Source organism: Filicampus tigris, chromosome 1 (assembly GCF_054856515.1).
Source record: "Filicampus tigris isolate MCC_2025a chromosome 1, RoL_Ftig_1.0, whole genome shotgun sequence".
Lineage (NCBI taxonomy): Eukaryota > Metazoa > Chordata > Actinopteri > Syngnathiformes > Syngnathidae > Filicampus > Filicampus tigris.
The window spans coordinates 36,149,048-36,173,739 of NC_141217.1; the positions used below are offsets into that span (position 1 = coordinate 36,149,048).

Here is a 24,692-nt window from a genome sequence, read left to right on the forward strand (position 1 = left end):
TTGAATATTTATTTACACGCAAAAACGTTCATCGGCGGGGATAAGACGAATATTCTCAAATTGGCGCAACATATCGGGTAGGGAAAGTTCTTTGTTTTTGTTACATCTCGTCTGGTCATGCTTGATTTCTGCCCTCGGACGATTTCTTTGGAGATCGGCGGTGGAGCAGAATCTTTATGTGCACGCTGTTTCGTGTTGAGATTATCAGAGCACATCACACACAATATGATCAAACCCGCCAGATTTTTTTTCTTTTTCTTTTTTTATCTTCATGTGTGAATAGATAAAGACAGATAATCGATCGTTTCCTAGTGTACTGCACAGGGTTTCTCATTTAGAAAGCTGCTCACTCTGGGTTGAGCAACCCAATATGTGTCCGTTCTCTGCCAAATCTGGCCGGGCACGCGCCATTAAAAAAAAATTCAACACTGAATGCTGACCGGATGTGAGTCGATTATATACCGTACAGTAGTACAGTGCTTGCAAACCAATCTTGACTCGAGAGCAGAGAAAAGAAGAAACTAAGTAGAAAGAAGAAACTGCTTGTCTTTTTTTTATTTTGACTGCAAATATAATCTAATCCTTAGCATTAGTTTTACTTATGAGATAATCATTTAGATTTATAGTATACATGCACTGTGTTCCAAATCAAACAATTGACTGTATGTCAAATAATCCTCTGCAGATTTTTTTTCTTCCTTTACTTTTTTTTTTTTTTTTACCCATGTTGTTTCTCCCCTTTGTTTAGATGAGTCATATGCGCTGAATCTCTAACAGGTTTTAAGACTAGTATCCGAGGGGAGCCTAATTAAATGGAAATGACTTAAGGAGGTTATTCTACATTATTAAGCAAGTCACAGTTGTGATACACAATGGCGGGATCAGAAGCCTCATTCCGTTGATGAAAAGCACACTCGTGCCCTGCAAAAGGAATTAAAAGACTGGACATCTAAATAGGACATCACACTGTTAAATAACAACAAGCAAATGGGTTTGTTGCCATAACGGCGCATTAAGGAATGTTTCTGTGAGGCGAATGCATTGTACGAGGGTAGCGGCTGATAAAAAGCAGCAAGCAGGTATTAGAAGCTGCTGGTGTCCACTGCTGGAGTCCCAAGAGACGCAGGCTCCTCCAACTGCTTGAATTCGTGCATAATTTGGCCACTTCTCCAGTGATTACAAGAAGAAATAAATGAGGAGAAATTCTCATAGAATGCTGTGCTATATTGGGTGGTCCAAAGGGATGAAGTTCTGCAAAATTGCTGAGTGGCCAACACAAATCTCAGGTGCCAACAAGGCTGCAACGACAGCAAAGTGATGTTTTGAGTGAGAATAATGATAAATGAGATGGGCCCTTTTAACGTGCCTGAAGGTGTCGAAAGAGGACTTTTACGGACCTTCTGTCATCTGGTGGAAGAGCGTTTTTTTTGTTCTGCCTGTAACTATAGAGAAATGAACAAAACTTTTGATTCAATAGAAAAGAATTGTTTGTCCAAATAATCAAATTGACGCTGGATAATTTGCCGTGGCACACCGGATGATCTCTCACGGCACACGTTGATGTGTCACGGCATACTGGTTGGGAATCGCTGCCCCTGGTTGGGAAACACCGTGCGGAATAACCGTGAAATGGATTCTCCTCGACTGCTCACATACTTGAATCTTCGATTGAACTCCGTGAACAATACAACAAACGAACGCGAAATAAAAAGTCATACGCGCGCCCTCATTGCAGGATATTAAAAATTCCAAATAGGAACAAACAATTACCCGTAAGTGACGGATGAATATCATCACGTTCATCCTTGTTCCATTCACATGTGCTAGAGATGGCTGAGTTTCCGATTACAGCAGCCAAATAATCATCCCGTCTAATCGGATCAGGTGGAATTTGTCCTCCCTTTCTTGATTTTTTTTCCCCTGGTCCGATATCCTGCGGACCGGACTTGGACACCGCTGGTTTATGCAGACCGCTGAATGTGGGCACGACCCTGCCAATTAGAACCAATTCTGATTAATTCCTCGGTATTGCAAGATGGCGAGAAGAAATTTGGCTGCTGCGCACATGCCGTGAATCCGACAGCGATTTTGATTTTGCATAATATAGTGCACTGAACCTGTGCGCGGAAGTAAGAACATTTCTACATATTGATTGGTGATGAGGCCAAATAAGAGTGCGCCTTCCTTCCTCTCTTTACTTCACCAGCTGGAAATTCCTCACTCACTCTCACACAGGGCCGTAGAGACTGAACCCCCATACTGTGACTTTGATTCTTCTGCCTTGTGCCAAACCGATCCTTTCCGCTCCAAAAACAATAATTAAAATCATTAGCAACTTAACGCACTTGCGTTGTGCTGCGATTGAGTTCGTACCACAACCGTTTGATAGATTTTTAACAATCCTGCTCTCATATTAAGAGACGATGTTGACAAGGTGAGTTGCTAAGATTTTTTAAAACCCCCCACGTGTGCGAATGGAGATCTTTCTTTAGGACAATTCACTTTTTTTTTTTTTTTCTTTAAAACACTTTTTCTACAGGCCCTGATGCATGCCACCAAAAAATGAATAATACAATAATACACACATATGTTAATCGCCAGACCACGGTTCATTCTGACTCCCAATCTAGGTCGGCTGTGATGTTCTGATTTTTTTTTTTCCCCCCTCATTGGATCAACCCCAGAATGGGTGTAGTGTAGCTTCTATTGGCATCACCATGGTTACGGCATGAGGTGACATGAAAGCACCAGAGGAAAGAAGTCACCAGGCAACACGCACTACACAATTGTGCAACAAAGAAAACTGTTTATTACCGATTGTAATGTTGTTTCTTATGCACACTTATATCCGGACCACTATTTACAAAGTAGCTGTTGTGCTTGATGATGCCGGCTAAACATGCTGCAAAAGCCCAGTACTATATCAAAAAAAGGCATTAGACAAACATCATCAAAAATTGTTTTCCCAAAAGCAGCAAATGAAAAAAAATGAATAAGAGTAAATTAACCATCAATCACAATCACATTCAATGTATGAATTTACACTTTCTGTATTTTCCCATTTGCCTTTAAAGGTTGCCCTCACTGTTCAATTTAATATATATATATATATATATATATATATATATATATATATATATATATATATATATATATATATATATACATATATATATATATATACATATATATATATATATATATATATATATATATATATATATATATATATATATATATATATATACATATATATATATATATATATATATATACATATATATATATATATATATATATATATATATATATTTTTTTTTTTTTTAATTAATTAATTTTTTTTTTTTCAATTTCCTAGTCAGTTTAGGGTGTGACCTGAAACAACAATGTTATGAAATCCTGGTGTCATTTGTTACTTCCATTTTTTTATTGGCCATGAAAAATAAAGAGATGGGAAAAAAAAAAAAAAACTATTTTTTGTGTTGCTGTTTTTTAATCTATCACAAAAAAAATAACTAACGATACACAGATTAGGGGATACAAGGGATGGAAATGAGTTTCCTCCGCTGGGCGTTTGCCAATTGCAGGCTCAGCCAGTGTAGAAAGTTATGCCACACTGTGCAGCTTTTGCTTGCCATTTATCCAACAAAGACAACAAGGGAGCCAAAGTCTTTACACTCCTCAAGTAGAGGAGAAAGCTGGGTGGAAAATACTTGCAGGTAAAAAACCCCCCCCCCAAAAAAAAACCCCAAATTCAACAGGGAAGCCTTCAAGTCTTGATCATGGATGATCTGGCCAACATTGGGCTTTATCCATCTTATTTCCTCCGGTGTGTCATGAAAGCTTATCAAACCTGACACTGAAGTCTGCGTTCTCTGTAAGCCTTTTCGGGAGAGCCCAACCGCTGACGGTGGGATTACCAACCGCACAAACACCGCAAGCATACTTAGTGACGGAAAGCACAGACGACCTACGTAAGCTGCATCATCCAGAAGTACACGCTTTCGTCATATCCTACAGGATAATTCACAGGATTTTGATAAACGATAATTTGGCTTCTAGGTGAAATTTCAAGATGAACATGAAATACACTATAATCGTTGCAGGTGAATTTAGTTTGATCTTCTCTAATCTTTTGAATGCACAAGTCCTGCTGTACAATGTTTTAGCGTTTTTCTTTTGCACAACTTGCTGTTCTCTTACATGGAGCTAAATGAAAAAAAAAAAAAAAAAATCACAACAAGTTAGTGATCCAATCGGCCAATGAATTTCCAGGTTTCAAATAGAATTCCTATTAAAAAGTCCTTTTCATCCTGATGTTCACATTTTGACATCAAGAGATCAAGAAGACATCAACCTCGTCATTGTGAGGCTTCAAAGGCGATTTCCTCAAAAGGAGATTCAAACCTGCAACATAATTTGACCTCGGCTTCCCAGGATTCCAAATGCCAGATTCCTCTCCCCCAATGTGGCTCATAGTCAAACAGAACTTGGAATCAGGCCCCAAAATTGGATTGTAGATTCCAAATTCCAATTGACGAAGGTGGGAAATTTTGGGCCTGGGGGCAATGCAATGTAAACAACAACAACAGTGACGCACACATCCACAATTTCTTTGAATATTACAAAATCAAAACATTGTGATTTGAGGATTCCAGTGATGAAACTGATGGGATTACATCAAGCACATTCTTCCGAACAGTGAGGTAATATTTAGGGTCAAATTCACTCAACATCTGTAGAAGTAAAGTGCGGGAGAAGACTCACTTCATGATTGATTTACTATAAATTGGAACAGCAAAATTCTCTAACTTTGCTTTTGGGAAAGCAGTTGTTTGAATCGTAGATTAAACAGAAAGTATATACATTACTTACAGTACATAGATGTTTCCAAAGTAAAGGAAACAATTGTTGCTTTTTTCTCTTCCAATTGTCAAATATACTGTGTTCCGAGTTATGCATTTTCTTGATTATTAGTTTCCCAGGGGAGTCTAACTGAAGGAAAACAATTGTTTGTTGACAGTAATTTGAAAAAGAAAGAAACACTGTTGTCATTGTGGTGATTTTGTTCAATAAAATCTTGAATATTATAGCAACTGTTGACAACAAAGTCGAGACAGTGTGCAAAGGCGTGTCCTTGACAGATTTTTTTAGATTTTTTTTTTTTTTTGCTGCGACTTTATTGATGCTTTGTTTACTATGACAAGAAGTAAGAACACAATTCACAATGCAATGTCGGATCATAAAAAAAAGTGCATGCGCTGTACACCGGAAATCAATTACCACATCAGTTTTAGACAAAAGCATGCTTCACTGTCAGAAAAAGAAAAACATCTTTCGAGGTATAATTGTTTTGTCACTTAGGTGACACTTGTCTCAAAGCAGTACTGTACATTTTAACTCTGGAAAAAGTACAAACATCAAGTCTAATAATGAACTTGCTGGGATACATTAGTCTACTGTACCTTGAGGGACCTGACACCTATTGTACACCTAACTAGTGCATCTAGTAAACAAAACGGCGAAAAGAAAGTTAACAACAAGTAGAGTACGAACGGATTTGCAAGACTGACCAGCCGTTGTGTTGAAATTGCAGGACTGCGTTTCATGTACAGAAGTATTGAGATGTGCCCTCGCAATTGGGGGATATTGATTGTCTTTTGGACAAAAAGATTTTCCCCACTCCCCACACGCGCGATCATATCTTTTGTCCACAAAACAATATATGCATTTGGAGTATCAAGCGCATGCCAAACCAACATGTCCGCTAACTTTAAGGTCATTTGTGCCAATCAGTCTGAAGGAATTCAATTCCGGAAAAGGCACGATGACAACATGGAGATTGAGAAAAATCTACATTTATAGGCTGAATAGGAAACGTCAATGACAAGTTCTTAATCCAAATGGTGTCTTATTTCAGTAAGACTTATGCCAGGAAATGTTCAATGGTCAAAAAATATTCTCTCGCTCTCTCTCTCTCTCTTTTTTTTTTTTTTAAATTTTCAACAATATTTGGTTAAAATAAATTCGATTTTCAACACAATTGCAAGACGTAGCGGCATTAACAGGTATCGGTACTGACAATTACTCAAATGTAAGTACTTATACAAGAAGAACAAAACAAGAACATTTGTATCGGTTCATTCCTATCGCTGCAGTCACGTACCACCTTGGTTGAGGCCGATATTTATCATAACCTCATTCGGACTTAATCAAGGTCTAATTTCAGTAAATTGGATTTTTTTGGTGTCATGAATACCATCTCAAAGGAGCATGGCATTAACCCATCATTATATTGTACATGCGTTGTATAGTAGAAGAGTGTTTGATGGCTTGTCATTGGCTGGCAAAAATCACGCCTTTGTATAACGTTGGATCTCAGGTACTCTGAGCACCTCCAAAATCAGAAACCATTGCTTTGACATAGGGTAATAATTACAGTTTAAATTATACATTTTTTCCAGACACACAAAAACAAAAACACCATCAGGAAGTACCGGAAGTGTCTGTTGTTCAGTCAAGTAAAAAGGTTATATCAGATCAGATTGTTATTATTTTTAAAACTGTTTTTTTTTTTGTTTGTTCTTAGCTTACCTTTCATAATTACTTGTAGCGAAACTTAAAAAGTGACAATGTTCATTTACATGATTCATATTCACTACAAATGCGATATAATAGCATATGACTATGCTAGTTATATTAAATACACATTTAATCAACATGAACACTATCTACGTACTCTTCCTAAACAATACAAAGTGTGCAAATTTAAGCAGATCGCAGCATGCGGCGCTCTCTCCATTTAGCTCCCTGCAATTGTCCGCGTCAACATTGGTCATCTGAGCGCGGCACGGTTGCCAGTAAGTGAAAGTAGCAGCTGTAAATTGTCATCGGATCATTGGTCATACTCGCAACTAACTCTCTGTCCACTCATGGTTGTATTTGCATGTACTGTAGCTCATTTGTTAGGAATTAGGCTTTGCTGGGGGGGGGGGGGGGGGGCGCTAAAAGGTAACGGTTAAAGTCCAGCTGCACGACACGCAAATTGTGACTTGTTGCAGATACTCTCTGTAATCCTGACTAATGGCAAGGTGCCTCGGAAGCCGGGCATCAAGCTTGTCATTATTTTAGTCCGTATGCTTTTTGTGACATTTTGGTCTGGTGGTGTGAAACGTTTCGAATGTAAAATTCTGCTATCTCTCCTTGCGAGCTGTATAATGTTTGGTGTCTGCTTCTCTGTGTGGTGAGGAACAAAATTAGACGGCAGGGTTAATTGTGCTTCACAATAAGTATATTAAAATAAATATAATATACTTAAATTATATAATAATAATAAAAAAAAAAAAACAGTGTCATGCTATATCATCAATGGCTTTTGCTAACAATGGCTGATATGGCTAAAGCAAATCGTTGCTTCCCTGCAGTAATACCAAGCAATCAAACATGAATCATAATAAACAATTCTGATTGTTTGGCAAAACACCACACAGTTCCTAAAGTCCCTGTAAAGTGAAAGTTAATGTCTTCTAAATTTAACGCACCGTATGCCGTAGAAGAGTGGAAGCGGAAGAGGCATCGAAACGGTGCCACAACGCGGCCCGGTAAAGCGGCCATGCTAGCCCGAAGCCTCGGCCGCACGCTGGCTGTCGAGTCGGGCTTTTTAAATGCATCCCTCCTCCTCACTCTTCCGTCTTTCTCTGCATGACATGAATGCACTCACGGCCAATAACAAGGCACTCTAAAGCGGGCACAAAGCGGACTATCCAAGTGGAAAAGGTATTTTCCAGGTGTAGGGATTCAAAAAAATATATATATCCGGAAAACTAAAACGGTGAAAAACAGGTTAATGCGTTATCTCCAAAATTGGGCACTAGGCCGCTCTCAGTATTTGCACGTTTCCAGCAATTATCTTAAACATGTATAATTCACTTTACAGGGTCTTTAAATGGAATAAATCACCTTTTGTAACGGAAACCTGATGAATCAGTGTATAATAATACTGTAATCAGCAAAATAGAATACGTGGATCGATCATTGATCCAGTTTAGAGTCACATAGAAGCTGGAGGCTAATCCTAACTGATTTAGGGTGAGAGGCTTTAAGCATCCTGATCAGCAAAAAGAATGTTGCCGTCCTGTATATTATACTTTGAAATACCAGCGTGGTCTTTCCTGACCGCACAGGTCACAGTTTCTTTCACTTTTCCCTAACTGAATTCGTTGAATCGTTGTAGTCCACAATCAATTTTCACACCCGCCACGTTGGCTTGGGTAGAACAAAGATATTGGAAAAGGATTGCAAATAGAATCATGTGTTACTAATCTCTGACAATAGAGTGAAATCTCTATAAAATATGTATTGTGGGAACCTTCTAAACATCTTTGGTCGGCTAATGTGATTAACTCATCGTCATCTATGCATCCGCTTTTGTCAATATATCCTGTATACTGTATATCATCCATCCATCCATCCATCCATCCGCTGTACATGAACCATCCATTTCTACACTGTCTCTCATTCATTCCTTAATCCAACGTCCGTCTACAACCTATTCCTCCCGCCCCCCCCCAATCATTGGGCAAGTCCTTCCTCTCTGTATTTTACACTCATTCATTAGTATTGTCATTCATTCCCTCCGTCCGTTCACCGATATCAATCATTATCCTCCCCGCTCCCCCCCCCCCCCCCCCCCCCCCAGCAGATTTGATCAATCATTTTTTCTGCTGGAGATTTTGTCCATTTTATGGGGGGGGGGAACTGGAGGACTAAAGGGCTCAATTTTCCTTTATTTGCAACATAAATCGCGTGCGCTTCTCCACTGCAAATGTCTTCAACAGCCCATCTTTCAAATACCTCCATCAATCCCGACTCTCTCTTTCCCCCACCCCCTTTAGCCTCGATCCTTCCCACTCATCTTGTGCCAATGTTCTTGTATTGGCACAGCAGCAGGTTCTTAAAAGTCTTTTTGAACGTGGCGTTGCAAAGGGCGTAACAGGCCGGGTTGATGGTGGAGTTGACATAGCACAGCCAGTAGCCGATGGCCCACACGGTGTCGGGGACGCACGACTGGCAGAAGGTGGAGATCAGCACCATCACGTTATACGGGGTCCAAGTAAGGATGAAAGCCAGCAAGATGGCAAAGATCGTCTTGGTCACCTAACCGGAGAGCAAAAATAATGATATAAAATGCGAGCGCAGAGCAAAGAAGGCTTTCAATCATTTCTACCCCCCAGGCGACCACTGTTGTTTTCATTTAATAGGCTGGAGGAAAGTAAGGAGGAGACTCGAGAAAGTTTTTGCAGTTCATTCCAGCGAACGCTATCAAAGGCTGCTTATTTTTACCACATAAAACTTGGAAAAAATATTTGATAAGATCTAAAGTAAAAAGTGCCTTAAACCTCCCAGTATTTTTCTCCGCTGCATTGCAGCCCGTTTGCTCGAATACCAACACAAAACGCCAACACCAACGCATCATGACATGTATTATCTAAATCTTTCATATGAACATATTTTGCAGGACTGGATCATCTTTTAGGCAGAGATGTTTTTTTGTGCCAATTTAATGACAGCAAAAATATGTTATTGTTTTTAAACAGAGTCGTTTTTTTGCACTGGTATCTGTACTTTTACATGATTGACGGATTTTATTTCAAATATCCTCCCATCCATCCATCCATCCATTTTCTGTATTGTACATCCTCATTATGGCCATTACTGAGTGCCTACCCCAGCTAACTTTGAGAGGCGGTGCATGCCTTGGACTGGTCACCAGAGGTGGGTAATCCAGGTCCAGAAAGTAAAAACCCTGCCGCAGTTTGGCTTTAGCCACAGGTGCTTCTACTCAACCGGCAGGTAAACGAGCTCAGTTGGTCAACAGCCAATCGCCGGCAAAATCAGAGTCGTCATTAGTAGTCATTTGAGTGTTGTCAGCAGGCGGTTTTGGCCTGATTCAACAAGTTGAATCGGTGTTGGCTGTCGGTGACGATCACTCGGATCCGCAGGCGGCGAATCAGTGCATGAGACAAGAAATGGAAGTGACAAAAGCAAGCAAAGTAGAATGCATCCAAAGAGAGCGTGCACAGAATTAGGGTTGGGTACCGAGCTCCAGTACTAAACGGGGGCTGAATTTTTAAAAACTGCAGTATCAATAACTTCCATCCTAAATGGTTCTGTTAACGGTCTTGGAGAAAGTACGTTTTTGACTGATTTAGGCTATACAAATGTTATTTACCACCTTGAACCACTCTTGAACCTCATTTCTGTTTGCCTAAGATGCATGTTGAAGCCCTTTGAGAGTCTTTTGTGATTAATGGCTATTCAAATAAATTTGACTTGGCATAATTTTAACCCCAATTTCAGAACTCTAAGGCGGATGTTCATTTTCGAACATGCAGGACAAAAAAAAACTTTATGACTTTAGCATACTGAAAGACCATGTACTATTGGTCCCAAAAGGCGTAGGAAGAAGTCCAAACTTAAATACAGAATGTCAATTCTTGTCCTGAGAATGTGGTCCTGTCACCTTCAACCTTCTCCGAGGCCGTTCACAGCTGCCTGAAAAAGTGCCGGGATGAGACTCTAGAGGCTCAGAGGCGCTAAGTCTGAGTCCCTGGACTCGGATGAGGTAAATAATGCATGGATGGCTGGGAGAAAAATATATGCCTTTGCATGTATAAAAGGTATGTTAATCATTACCTCATGTGTTTTGTTTTAGTATAAGGATAAGAAAGCAGACCTTGTTCATCCACCTCTGATATGGTGTTATCACTTTACTGTTAGGACAAAGCAAGAATTCTGGGGGGCAGTTGCATGAGGCAGATGATAAGTGGCTTTTTTCATTCGTGCGAATAGGAGAATTAGTCAGACACTTCTTAGGCAAGCCACAAGGTTGCAATTAAACTCCTAGCGTGCACATTTTTTATTAAATTATATCTCGCATTATGGTTCGGAGTGCTTGCCCTGATACCTTTCTACTAAAAGGTTAAAATGTCTCCCTCGGCAATGGCCTGCGGCCAATGGTTTGCTAGCAATATTAGCATTATTAGTTGTGCGCCAGTAGCCTGAATACTAAAGCCTGCAATCATTTTGTACTGGCTCAGTTCTGTTATGGAAGATGACACAGGTGTCAAATATTTTACCTCACAAGTGGTCAGTGCTATTTCAAATGCTGTAAATCACTTAAGACCCCCCCCCAAACATACTTTCTTTTCCCTGGCGGCCATTTGTCGTTTCCGCTTCACTTGGCTCCGAGCGATGCTTGCAAACTTCCTGGCGACCGTCCTGGGGCGGCTGATTGGGATCGAATGCCTCTCGGCTCCCTCCACGGGTGGAACGATCTCGATTGCTGTGATGCATTCATCCCCCGCCTGCTTGGTTACGATCTTTATCTTGGACCACCTTGAGGTGGCATTGATTTTGGATATGGAAGGGTTTGTCAGACTTGCTGGAACTGGGTTGGAATTAGTTGGAGCCTGGTAAAAAATATATATATAATTAAAACAAGAATTTTTTTCATTAGCATGTATGCCTTTTGGGAGTACATTGCTGTCAGGAATGGCCTACCTGAACCCAAATATCAAAATCAACGAATGAACATGTTTGTTGAGTGCGCTTAAAACTCAACTCGACTTTATGTATGAAGCTCTTTATAAACAAGAATTGCTGCATAAAATCAGACATACAAAAACAAAGACAGTTAAAGTTGGGTCCATGATGGGAGAACGACTAACTTTAATCAACACTACCAAAAAGAAATGATCGAAATCCTATTGGAGAGGAGCAGAAACACGAGGATTAACACAAGCAAAGGGAGAACATGCTAGAGCCGACAGTGGAATCCTAAATCTCCAACTGAGTGGAAGACGCGCTAGCTGGTAGCCCACCGTGCTGACACCATGGCAACCGTTACAATCTGATCCGGTGTAAGATCAATATTTTGTTTTACTTAAAACGTTAAACCGTTACCATCATTACTTATAAACCTCAGTATATGTATGACGTACATTTAAGCATGCCCTTCATCCCTTCAATGCCGTGATATGGATATGAGATTGTAGTTGAGTTAATGGGCCCTAATTTGGTTGACTGGCACCTGGGCGCTCGGTGCAAAACGGGTGTAACTACATTTTTGTGCTGGCACAAGTCAGTCTGGCGTTTTTGATGACGTGTTGCGCCTTGTGTTCCGACACACGCAGTTGCCTTGCCCCCGAGTAGTAAAGTAAGAACCTTATATAAAAAAAGAAAAAAATAACAAAAAGCAAACATGCTTACCTCAGGTATCACATCATTGCTGGCCTTTGGTTCTGTTGGGGGAATAAAAGCTGTGGACGAATCATTGGAGCTCTCCTTTTCCTCCTAGATGAGACAGACAGACACAGATACGGTAGACAGCCAGACAGATTTGAACTGCACAAGACGAGTAATACCTGTATTGAGCGATGGAAAGTCAAAGCCAATAATTGAAGCACTTCACTGACCGATTGGGAGTGAATACTTGACCACTTACATACCGGTACTATGTTGTTTTAACTAACAGCTTGTAGATGGCACTAATACATTTGATATCTGTCAAATGCATTCAAGAGTGACTGGCCCATGCTTAGTCCAGCCATTTTTTAAAATTTGTCACCCCCGACCCCTACGCCCCAAAAATGGGCATCCGGCCGGGCCGGAGGGTCCGACCGGTCCGGCCCAGGGACGGACTGCCCAGCTCTGGTTTTTATGTTCGCGTCTTCTCTCCGCTATGCGTACAATACGCTGGTTCATGCTTGCAATACAGGCGTGATAAATGTGCCACCATTTTTAATCAATCAGGAGTGAGCGCAGCAAGGGAAAAAAAACGAAAAAATCCTTTGCCAACCAGGCTCCCACACCAGCACCTGCCCCCTATCCTGGTCTACAGCCACAGCTCGGATCAGACATGCTGATCGCCTCTGCCTTTGGCATACCAAAACCCATACTACCAGTGTTCGAGAGCGGTCGTGAGAGCGACTGTGCTCTCCTGAAGATGGGTGTTGGATAGTCTCCTCAATAACCACAGTTGACACACCTGATATTGCGGACCACATCACCAGAGGACTGACCTTAAAGTAGTTGTTGGGCCATCACCAATGGCGATTTGGACCCATCTTTTCGTCAGAAACTCCAGACAGGTGGCCAACTATGCCCAACATCACTGCCGAACCAGAACCAAAGAAGAGTAGCTTCATAGGAGCAGTCACGGAGCTACTTAGCCTCCAGCTACCTGACCCCAGCCAGTTTTCAACCTGGACAGAAATGTTTAAGGCTACTGTGCACTCCCATCAAGGGGTGGCTAACTCTGATTCTCAGATCAAAGCTTCACCAGCGCTGAGACGGCCTTGTTAGTCCAAGCTCCTCTTGCTCCACAAAATGAGCAAGAAACTGGGCTTGTCCTCGTCGGTGGCACACTTCAAAGAGCTACTGATCTTGAAGCCGAAACTATCCATACAATCGTTCTGGACTCGGGGCACCCTCCCACCAAGTTGCTCATTAAAGACTTTAACGAAAGGCTCCACCATTCGGGCACGGAACACATCTGGCAGAGCTGCAATGGCAGTTTTGGATCCTAAGAGGGCGTGAGCTGATCCGCAAGGCATCAGTACAGCTGTCGTGAGTGTCAGTTCTGGTAAGCGAAACCCCAAAGTCCAAGAATGGCAGATCTTCCACCTGCAAGGCTGAGGCTCTACAAACATCCCGTCGACTCAGCCGACTGTTTTGGCCCATTTCTCGAGAAGATAGGTCATCGCCAAGAAAAGAGATTTCAGAGGCATTTTATTCCAATGCATGACGACAAGGTGCCTCCACTTAAACTTCCTTGAAAGCTTAGACCCTGATGACTTACTGCTCTGCCTTTGCCGCTTCATAACTCGTCGAGGAAGGCTGTTCAAGATTCTATGCAATAATGGCACAAACTTCACTGGTGTTAGTCGCGAACTCAGAGAGGCCTTTCAAGCAATGAGCTCTCAACTTCAAGCACAACTAGCAGAGCAGAAGATCCAGTTTCGATTCAATGCTACAGCTGCTCCGCACTTCGGGGGACCATGGTAGAGCGAGGTGAAGTCATTTAAGGCTTCTCTGAGATTCGTCCTGAAAGTCATTCCGGAGCCAGTTCTGTGCACTCTATTCATCGAAGTGGAAGGCATGCCGAATACCCGGCCACTCGGATATGTCTCAACACACATCGCCGATCCTGACCCCATAACGTCGAATATGCTGCTCATGAGACGCAGAGATTCGTCACTTCCACAAGCCATCTACGACAGTGAAGACCTTCTCGGGCGACGTCGGTGGAGACACAGCCAGGCGCTTGCCGACAACTTTTGGTCATCCTTTGTCCGACAGTACCTACTGGGTCTGCAACCGAAGTGGCAGTCCGACTCCAAGGAGCTCGGTGTTGGTCAGGTGGTCCTCGTAGATCCTCGTTTCCCGAGATCATCCTGGCTAGTGGGCACCGTGACAGAGATCTTAACCTGCTCCAGATGGTTGAGTATGTACGACTGCTGTTAAGGTACATCCGTCCACTCATCCGTTTGATACCCCTTCCTCGGTTGAGCGAAAAAAGCAGATAACAGCGCAACAGGCGGTCTTCCTGAGGACGGACATTTATCCTGACAGACAATTGGCGGCAACTGTGTCAGAAAGACTGGGGGGAACCACAGTTTGGTGCCGCCTCGGTGCGTTTTCCTGTGTCCTACAGGGGTGGCACTTCCTTTTCCTCTGGCAGCACCCTTTGGTGTGTATTTCCAACCTGTTTTGAGTACATGTTAAATGTGTTTCTGCTTCGTGGTTCGTGCGATTTTTGTTGCGAGTGTGGCTGCATTTGCGTCGCCACGGGTTACGGGAATTGGTCAGTGCTAAAAACAGAACAGTGCCGCGACAGCGCGTCAGAGAGTATTATAGCCCTCGTTGTGCCTGTTATTGCAATGCAAATGTATTTCTTTGTGTTTCCTTATGTCTGTGTTCACTCTTATTCAAACCCATTTTTCCTTCTGTTTCAGATCACACTTATATAGTATATACCCACCCACACTCACACACCCATTTGATGCAACCTGCTGCCATTAAAGCATTCACGATATTCCATTCTCCTGATTCTCTGACCGGAATCAATGGTGCTATGCTGCTCGCTTCAGTCATCGTAAATTTTCTAAATGAATGTGGACAACACTACAAAGAATATAATAACGCATTTTTAAAAACGCAAGTGCCGTACTCACGTTCGTGAGCTAACAACGGTAGATGGACATTCGGACAAACCTGTGTTGTGAGCGCGGGACTGGGTTGCGCCGGTGGCGGTGGTCCATCTGGTTTGGCTGCACCCACTCTGCCGTTCTTCACAGCCTCATCAACAGTGGTTGTCGAGTCCAAACTGAGCTTGGGAGTCATGCGGGGACTGTTCTGAGGACTGGTTTCATTGTTGTTGTTCTGCTTTAGCATGTGGCTCTTAGTCATGCAGGGTGTTCTGGAAAATATGAAGTTTGATGACTAAATACAGACAAATATTCCGATATTTTTCATCGAATCGGAATTTTACTTTGAGCCTTTCTTCTCCTTCTTGTCGGGTTTATGTTTGGAAACCCTGCTCCTGGATGCCAGTGAGATGTGAATGTAGAGCACGGTCATAATTATGACTGGGAGATAGAATGCCGCGATAGCTGTGCCAAACGTCACCGCAGGGTTCGACAGGAACTGTACAAAGACACAAAGACACATGTTTGATCTTGTGGATAGACAATAAACCTTTTTTCAACAAGGGTTATAGTCAAAGAGCTGTCACAGCTCAATGGACTGCTCCAGAACTGACATCGATAACAAAATACTGCATCAGAAGCATCTGAAGAAAATCCTCTTTTTGCTTTTGAGCAATACTGCAATAATAGGAAAAGGTTACATTCCTGGCAGCAAATATACAAAGATACAAAATGAAAATAGCATTTTATGGGGAAAAAAAAGTTGATAATATCACAAGTATGATTATTGGATGCCAAAGTTGTTACCTGAACCCAACAATCTGAAGCCACTTTCACACAGCCTCCCTGGTAAGTTGGCACATTGGATGGAGATGTAACAGTAGCACCTGGATTTATTTGATTGAATTTCCGGCAGAACTCAGCAAAGCGGGACATTGCTGTGCCTGAAATGCTCGTTCACTCAGCTGATGCAACTTGCTCACTTAATATAATTAGATACCTGGTGACTTCAGTGTGACAGAAACAACTGTGTTTAATACGTGCATGGATAGTGAGTCTCTGTGTTAAACATCTGGTCGGTAGGTTGATTCTTTATTGATTCCATGAGGAATTCTGCCCTGTCCCTGATACTTTGTCTACTATTTTACGCAGTTTGTACAGGCATTTCCCCTTGTTACAAAAATCGGTACTGCCACTTGGTAGAGGTAGGATATGAAAAAAAAAGTACTTTTGAAGAGCGGCTGATGGAGTATGCAGTACTATTATTTCCAATACAACATCACATTTATGAGAGCGCCAGCCATCACTCTTTGACAAATTCAAGGTAAGATCAATACTCCGGACTTGCTACCAAGGCAGTTAACCGGCATGGCTAACTTGAGTTCATTTCCCCATGACGTTACTTCACAATTATTCTGAGAAGTACTGGGAACTGCGTGCTGAAATAAAAGTTACAAACTAAGGCTGGTTTTATTCGTGTCACAAATCTCTATTCAATGATATGTTCTATTTTGGTATGTAGGTGGTTTCATTTTTTTGTGACATAGTTACATTGAAACTTGTTATTAGATCTCAAGTTTTGATACCGGTTTGGTCGTCGTGTGCATCCCTGATGTTGCTCGCCGTGGTCCAATGAATGTTCTGGGAGTTGGCGTGAATGCTCAGATGCATGGAAAATTGGATAACAACACTATACTGTATTCTCCATAATCTTCTTGTAATATTTAGACTTTTTTCTCAGGCTAATTAGGACTCTAACCTTGATTTGTGCCGGTGCGTGGATTGGATTTGTGTGTCCAAAATAATTTGCCAAGAAGCCCTCCCCCCAAAAATTCATACATAGCCTCCTGGGGACTTTGCAATTTGCATTCATGCTTGTTTGTGGAGTTGTGATGCACCGATTTAATTAGAGGAGCTATCACGTCCTCCAAAAAAGACGAACTTTTTTAGTGTACCTGAATGTAACACTCTCCAGGTGGTACTGTCCTCTGCCCAACGATGAATTGCCAGAACAAGATGGCAGGGGCCCAAAGGATGAAAGATAAGATCCAGGCGGCCGCGATCATCAAGCCCGCCATCTTAGTCGTCCTTCTCGCGGGGTATGTGAGGGGCTTGGTCACGCAGAAGTAGCGATCAAAACTGATAATCAACAGGTTCATCACTGATGCGTTGGACACGACGTAATCTAAAGCCAGCCACAGGTCACAGACCACAGGTCCGAGGGGCCAGTATCCAACGATGATGTAAACAGTGTATAAATTCATGCTGAACACGCCAATGATCAGGTCAGCACATGCTAATGAGAACAAGAAATAGTTGTTGACAGTTTGTAAGTGGCGGTTGACTTTGATGGACAGCATGACTAAAATGTTCCCCGTGACAGTCACGAGACTCAGCGAGCCGGTGACCAGGGCGATAAAAAACATCTCCACCGCCTTGTATGGACTCGCAGCTCCCGTGCCATCGTCCACCGGCGAGCAGAACGTCGAATCGTTTATGGACACGTTGCATGTTGCGTTGGCGAACAGGTCGCCAGACTTGTTGAATGAGGATCCTGCGGGATAGCAGCAAGAGAGAAAGAAAAATTGTCAGTTGAACAGATAGACCATAACTAAAGGTTTTTCAAGAAAAAAATGGAACTGTTTTTCCTTTAAGGTCGCGGAATGAATTTAAAAAAAAAACAACAACATCGTATTTTTTTAGGGGATAAAACTGACACTTTTCTTTTTCAAGAATATGTTTTATGCGGGCCCATGAGTCGAAACATGGCATTCGGATTAATATCGCGTTAGTGGACTATAAGTGAAGCAGCTAAATCCAGCCGTTTTTAGCCATCTCAGGGGGCGGCCATTTTGTCACTTCTGTCGACTGAAAATGACATCACGGTTGCTCAGGGCTCAGCGTAACAACCAATCACAGCTCACCTGGTTTCTGGAGCTGAGCCACTAATTTCACATACATACATACATAGTCCATCCACTTGTACCCATCCATCCATTTTCAGAACAGCTTATCCTCACACGGGTCGCGGGCATAATCGAGCCGACGTAATATATAATATAACTGACATGCACAATGCCACACAAGTAACAATGACTAACACAATGTTTAAGAGGGAAAATAGTTCCGTCGTTTAAGGAGAGGCTGCTAATATGTGCAAGGCAAACCAGACATTTAACCCTTCACAACTTCAGCAGGGTCAATTGATTTTGCGGCATCACTTTATTAATCACTCTGCGATGGCTGATGTTATTGTTCGTACGGCTAAAAGCAACATCTAATAGGAAAGATCAAATAAACTAGTGCAGGCTGAGATTAAAACCATTCGGAACGATAAATGTATTCACTTGGTGCTTTGAAGTAAAGCAAGTACTGTAGCAATACACAGCGTACTGTTTTTTTTTTTTTTTTTTTTTTTTTGTTGGAACATGCTGAGTCAAGTTATTCCAAGCAATTTAACAATGACACTGGTTTCCCGTGATAACATTCAGTGGATGCTTTAACATTGGGGCAGAGCATATTGTGGGTCGGTAGTAGGGATAGAGGTTATTTTTATAAACACAGACTCATGTTTTTTTTCTCATTATATTTGTTAATATTCAAGAGAATTATTTAGCAGTGCATACAGGCATTCTGTACCGGTTTTCTGCTGTTGTTGTTAATATTTGTCCAACTGTCATTTTAGGTGAGGCCCGATCCTCAGAGTATCACTGCTTGCGGAAATAATTGCTGTAATTACATTTTTGGCGAGGATGTGCATTTATGCATTTAACAAATGCCTCAACAACTCACAATAGATTAGGTACAAAAGAGTTTCGGAAACAAATAAAATTCACACACAATAGCATTAGTGTGAATGCTTTTCTCAGCAATTCCTCCACCATGCACAAGAATAAAGAAACTCATGCATGCATTATCTTTACTGTTACTCGGAACAAAAAAAAAAAAACGGTGTCTGCACTCTCTAAAAGTCAAACTGACAATCCAAAGTTCTGTATGCAAATGATGCAGTCAGCAATTTACTGAATGCTACAATTACTGCTCAGCAAAGTTCAACACTGTATTGCCGCAGAAGTCCCTCTGATGTTTTTTTTTTTTTTTTTTTTCCCCCTTTGTTAGTTCTTTGCCGAGCGAAAAGACACACAACAGACGGCAACTCGTTTGGGACAGCTGTTTTGTCTCCTCCCTAGTTCTGCTGTTGTCAATCACTTCCTTTCATTAATATTCCCAACAGCATTTCTCAGAATTCATATCCAATTCGGGAGCGCAATTTCATACAGCGCAACCTGCAGTTCGATGCAATTCATCCATAAACGATCGACGATACTGTGCATATCCTTTGAGGCTACTGACTGAGAATCAGTTCAGAGTTTAAATATGTTCCATGAAACCATTCTCACCATGTCCAGTGTGGTTAAGAAGTAAGACGCTTTCTGCTCCGGTTCTGTGTGGGGTTAAAAATGAGATCCTTGGCCTTCATGTCCTGATTGAATTCGTAGTATGCAGACCTTCATTAAAATCGATTTGCTAAACTAGGAGAAAATTGTAGCACGAGCCAAAGGAGAAAAACAAGCCGGGATAATCTGTTGACAATGGCGAAAGCCCACCAAAAAGGAAGATTCTTGTAAACAACCCCGTCAAATTTGAATGATTGAAAAATTGCTAAGAATATAAAATGAGGCTTTAAAATGATGAGAAATCAAATCGTTCTTTGCGCTCTCAAACGCTGTGGTTTGCGTCCTCCGAGTACACCAACATCAATACACCAATACCCACAACACTGTCGATCAAATGCAAGTACTACGACCTGGGAAAATGGATGCTATTTCCTCTAGTGTCTTTCTTATACCCACACATAAATGTTTGGCAGAGCTGGGCGTGGCCTAACCGCCAACCGGTTCCGTCCTGCATATTTAATCGACACACGTGGTCCCAGTCCATCCCTCGTCGGCACTCATAAACGGCACATGATTGTTTCCGGGCGCAAGATTGACCAACGAGAGCACAGGTGGATTTATCCCGTGATCTGATCACGCTAGTCTCGTCCACGCTAACAAACGAAGGGCACTTTTGAACAACGTTCTGTTCGGAAACTCATAACGTTATTCAAATGTGCCGGTCGGTTAGTCAGAGGATGGTAAACAGCCAAGTGTTTGTTCGTTTTGTCTTAAGTTTGTCTTAAAACAGCTTACCTTAACTAGAATCCCGTGTTGCATTTCATCCAAAGCACCATGTCGATATTATTGCGCAAAGAAAAAGTTAAGGCATGCTTTCTTGCGGCGACCGCTTTGCACAACGATGACGACGACAAGCGTTTAAAAGTGCAGGATTTGTACCTTTGGATTAAAATGCACCGTGGCATTCTAGTTAAGGTAAATCCGTTTTATGCTAAAAATTAAAACTGGTACGTAGTTCTTAGCCAACGTTCCGTCCTAATCGTCCGCTGCCGCAGTTGAAGCTCACGTTCCTCTCACAGCCTGCAGCTCGGAATGTGTATTCTTCATTTTGCATTTTTACAGTTAAAATTGTTGTACAACAAGTAGTTAGAAGGGTGGGAACCATGTCGGCGGTTGGCAATCCCCCCCAAAATAAAAATTGCACAGGTTTTCAGCAGTTATCTTTAAATATCTATAATACGGTATATTTTGAAACAAATCTCCGAATTGACTTCACAGGGTTTTTCAAAAACGTGTTCTTGCGTGTAAACAGTATTTGAGTACCAGTTGTCATTCAACCAACCATAATCGATACCGCTTCTCCTCACAAGGGGAGTGCTGGAGCCTATCCCAGCTGTCTTCGGGCAGTAGGCGGGGGACGCCCTGAATCGGTTGCCAGCCAATCGCAGGGCACACAGAGACAAACATCCGCACTCGCAATCACACCTAGGGGCAATTTAGAGAGTCCAATCATCCTATCATGCATGTTTTTGGAATGTGGGAGGAAACCGGAGTACCCGGAGAAAACCCACGCAGGCACGGGGAGAACATGCAAACTCCACACAGGGAGGCCGGGATCGAACCCGCGACCTCTGAGCTGTGAGGCGGACGTGCTAACCAGTCGACCACCCAGTTGTCATTCAATCAACAATTAATAATAATAATTACCGGTAAACAAGTCAAAGACCATATCTTAAATATTGGTTTAAAACAAGCTCAGCAAAAGAAGCCATACTTCCCAATATGAGGAATTCTTTTCACACGCAATACGGCTTGTGAAGTCTGCACGCACACTGATGTAACTTATAGAGGCATGCGGCTGTGACGAAACACGTATGTCAGAGACTGGATCTGCGGGGTCCTCTATATATGTACACTGCTTTTAATTCCAGCCTTCAGAGACTTTCCCTTGGGTGTTCATTTTTCACATTTCAGTGCACGGCTACGCAACCACGTGCTGGTACATTTGACAAACATGACACCATAATTGCCATGCACCATAAACATTCTAGTGTGGCATCGCATAATAGCCTGAGGAATTAGAGACATTCCCTGAAAAATTAGGAAATTCCTCAAATTGGCCATGTTTTTTTTTTTTTCCCCCCCACTTACGCCATTGACTTCCAATCCATTGAGAAATGAGCATTGGTGAGACGTTCAAACTTTTTTATTACCACAGAATGATGAGTTTAATCTCTGCATTCACACAACGGTGCATAGCTGTACTTTGCTGACACCATTTTCTGCGGTTTGGAACAGTCTAAAACTCTTCTAGTTTAGTAAGTGGATGAGGCAGATCAGTTCATTAAATGAGCCGTCTGCAGTCCAGACTGAAGAACAATTTTTAACTATGATAAATGCCTCCTGAAATTCACTTTTTTTTTTTTTTTACATGGCCGCTTTTCACCAAAACGACCAGGAACTTTCAATCGGAGCCGTCGCTCCTGGAACAAAATGTTCCCGTGGCCCATTGTAGTGTGTTTGCACAACAGAAGAGGTTTATGTAAATGAGATGATGTCGCAGTGGAGGTAACCGCACCGCACCTTCAATGTAGGCGGCAGCAGAAAAAAAAAAAGACCAAAAATGATCCCAAAACAATGACGTCATTCAAGTGTCGAACGAGTGGTAATAACTGTGCTGCTTAATGGTTAACCGGTTGGTTAACATTGTACTCAACTTGAGTAAAATGCTTTTTGTTTTTTTTGTTTTGTTTTTTTAAATCGGGCAGGCACACTATATCTTAGCACGTTTTTTTTTTTGGGATTGATATTTGCAGTAAAGTGGCCACAATATTGATCTCCATATCAACACAGCTGCTTATCTAGTGGTGGCGTTGGTGCGGAGCTCAGATGAATACACACGTTGGCGTTTACTCGCCTGTTGTGAGTTACTACAACCATGGCGACGTTTTAATTGAACAACCCAATAGAGAGTGGTGTTTCTCCATCTAAATGTTGAATGTTCATCCATTTAGCCCCCCATCCGGTTGGGCCTTCAGCTCCTCCTGAGAAAGATTATGTCCTGCTTGTCACTCTGCAATGCATCATTGCACCAGTGAAAAGAGCTGCCTGCTGCTGCAGATTAGGTCGACTGAACAACTGAGACTGGGGCATACAGTAAACGAGGAGCCTTAAGCATTAAGCTAAGAATTATTTGTCACTTGGCATGTGTTACAGGAAATCTCTGTATCCGTTGTTGCCATGTTGTGGGTGTGTTATGAGATTCGGATAAAAAAAAATTAATTAAAAAAAAAAAAGAATTCCGATTCAGATCGGAAAATGCAACTGCAAGAATTTGACTACATTAGCAGCTAGGGGTAAATAGATCACATATGTCATAAGTAAGTCTCAAGTGTTAACCTTTTACATTTCAAGCAAGTTACTGTGGCAAAAACCAAGCAAGTCAAGCCAGATTCCCACTACATTTCAATTAATCGAACGCAGTCATTATTTGGGTTAAAGCAAGTCATAAAATCTTGCTCAGTCATACCATATATTTGCAAATTAGCCACTTTGCGCACGGCCTTACTTGCCTTAGTTAGTCATAGCCTACTAACATTCACTATCACATTTTTCTTGCTCCTAAACCAGTCTGCGTCCTGTCTATTACTTTCATGCTCTTTTTCTTGATTTCATCGAAAACATAATCCATAGGAATGGGCCTTTATTAATTGGAATTGAACCCTTTTCGAATCCCTCCCATTATAATCCGTTGTAAAGGCGGCCTGTGTTCTTCTACGTAGCACAGCATACTGATGGCTTTGCTCACACTAACAAATGGCAGACAGACTGTCTCGAAAACAATGTCAAATGCAAATAGGCAAGACTAACTCAAAGTTAAGTCAGATTTCACCAATACCAAGTCAAAAATCAAGCCAAGGCTGAAGTATGTTTTAGCCCAGTTAGTGTAGAGCAGTGCTGCTCAAAGAGTGGGGGCGGGGCCCCCTGGGGGGGGGGGGGGGGGGCGCGTGTGACCCTGGGGAACATGCTTTTTTTCCGCCGTACTACAATATAGTGTAATTGCGCATCCACTCCAGTAGTTGGTAAATTGAACTATATCTCTTTCTTTTTGTTTCCTTTGTTAACAAGGATACGATGTTATGCAGAGGTGTACCTATAGCTGTTTTATAGACAAATGCTATTATTTATAGTTGCGGGCGGAGAGTGGGCGGTGGGGTGGGGGGGCGCCAATTGTTTTCTTCATGCTGGGGGGGGGGGGGGGCGTAACAGAAAATAATTGAGAAGCAACTTGAGCCATGTCATCTGATTTGAGCTCCTCAACCACTGGTCATTCGAACAAAAATGTATTTCAAGAACAACTATGTACACGGGATCCTCATTTTCACAACAACACATGACCAAGTTGCGATCTGTTGACAGCTGCATCCCCGTCTTTCACCGCTGTGCACGTTTGATGACACGCCCACAAAGTCGATCACGGAACTTGATATGTCACACCTGTGAGCTGGATGGATTAAAGGAGAAGTGCTCACCAACCGAGATTTCGATTCATCGGCGAGAAGCAGACCTTCTGTGCTCATAGAAAAAGTCTCAGATCTTTGAATTCAGCTCTGAGAAAACGGGAGCAAAACCAAAAGTGATGCGTTTGAATTTTTGTGTGATGCGTTGATATTTTTGTTCAGTATATTACTAGAAACAGGTCCCCAACCATTTGCTCCACACTTGAAGACGCGCATGCAGGCTTGGACTCTCTATGAATTATACAAAAGCAGATGTAAGGTGCCTTACTGCTGATTTCATCACTAGAGCCTGAAATGTCTGGAATGTATGACAGCGGCGCAGCATTAGATGTAAATAACTGAGATGTGTTACGAGCAGTGTTTGTTGGCAAAAGACTGAATGTAAGAAGACATTTATAGACACGCAAAATGTCAATGAGTTTATCGTCAAAATTGCCCCATGGGAGAAGCGGGAGTCACTGGAACTATTAAAGGGGAAATCGACCCAAACACATTTTTTTCAAAAATATGTTCCCAGCAGGCCCACGAGTTGAAACACAGCATTCTGATTCAAACAATCCCACTGA

General features: G+C 42.0%; 1 protein-coding gene across 2 annotated transcripts in view; it reads right to left on the bottom strand.

Moving 5' to 3' along the window:
• Window positions 1-5,132: 5,132 nt before the first annotated feature.
• Window positions 5,133-24,692, bottom strand: part of LOC147153886 (muscarinic acetylcholine receptor M4-like) — a 34,595-nt gene continuing 15,035 nt past the window's right edge. For both annotated transcript variants that reach the window (XM_086037308.1, XM_086037298.1), the window contains exons 2-7: window positions 17,165-17,763; window positions 15,554-15,708; window positions 15,277-15,481; window positions 12,271-12,354; window positions 11,202-11,471; window positions 5,133-9,156 (exon numbers count right to left, since the gene is read on the bottom strand). In XM_086037308.1, the coding sequence (XP_085893434.1) occupies window positions 8,911-9,156; window positions 11,202-11,471; window positions 12,271-12,354; window positions 15,277-15,481; window positions 15,554-15,708; window positions 17,165-17,763 (1,559 nt within the window). In that variant the 3' untranslated portion in view covers window positions 5,133-8,910. The remainder of the gene's footprint in view (window positions 9,157-11,201; window positions 11,472-12,270; window positions 12,355-15,276; window positions 15,482-15,553; window positions 15,709-17,164; window positions 17,764-24,692) is intronic.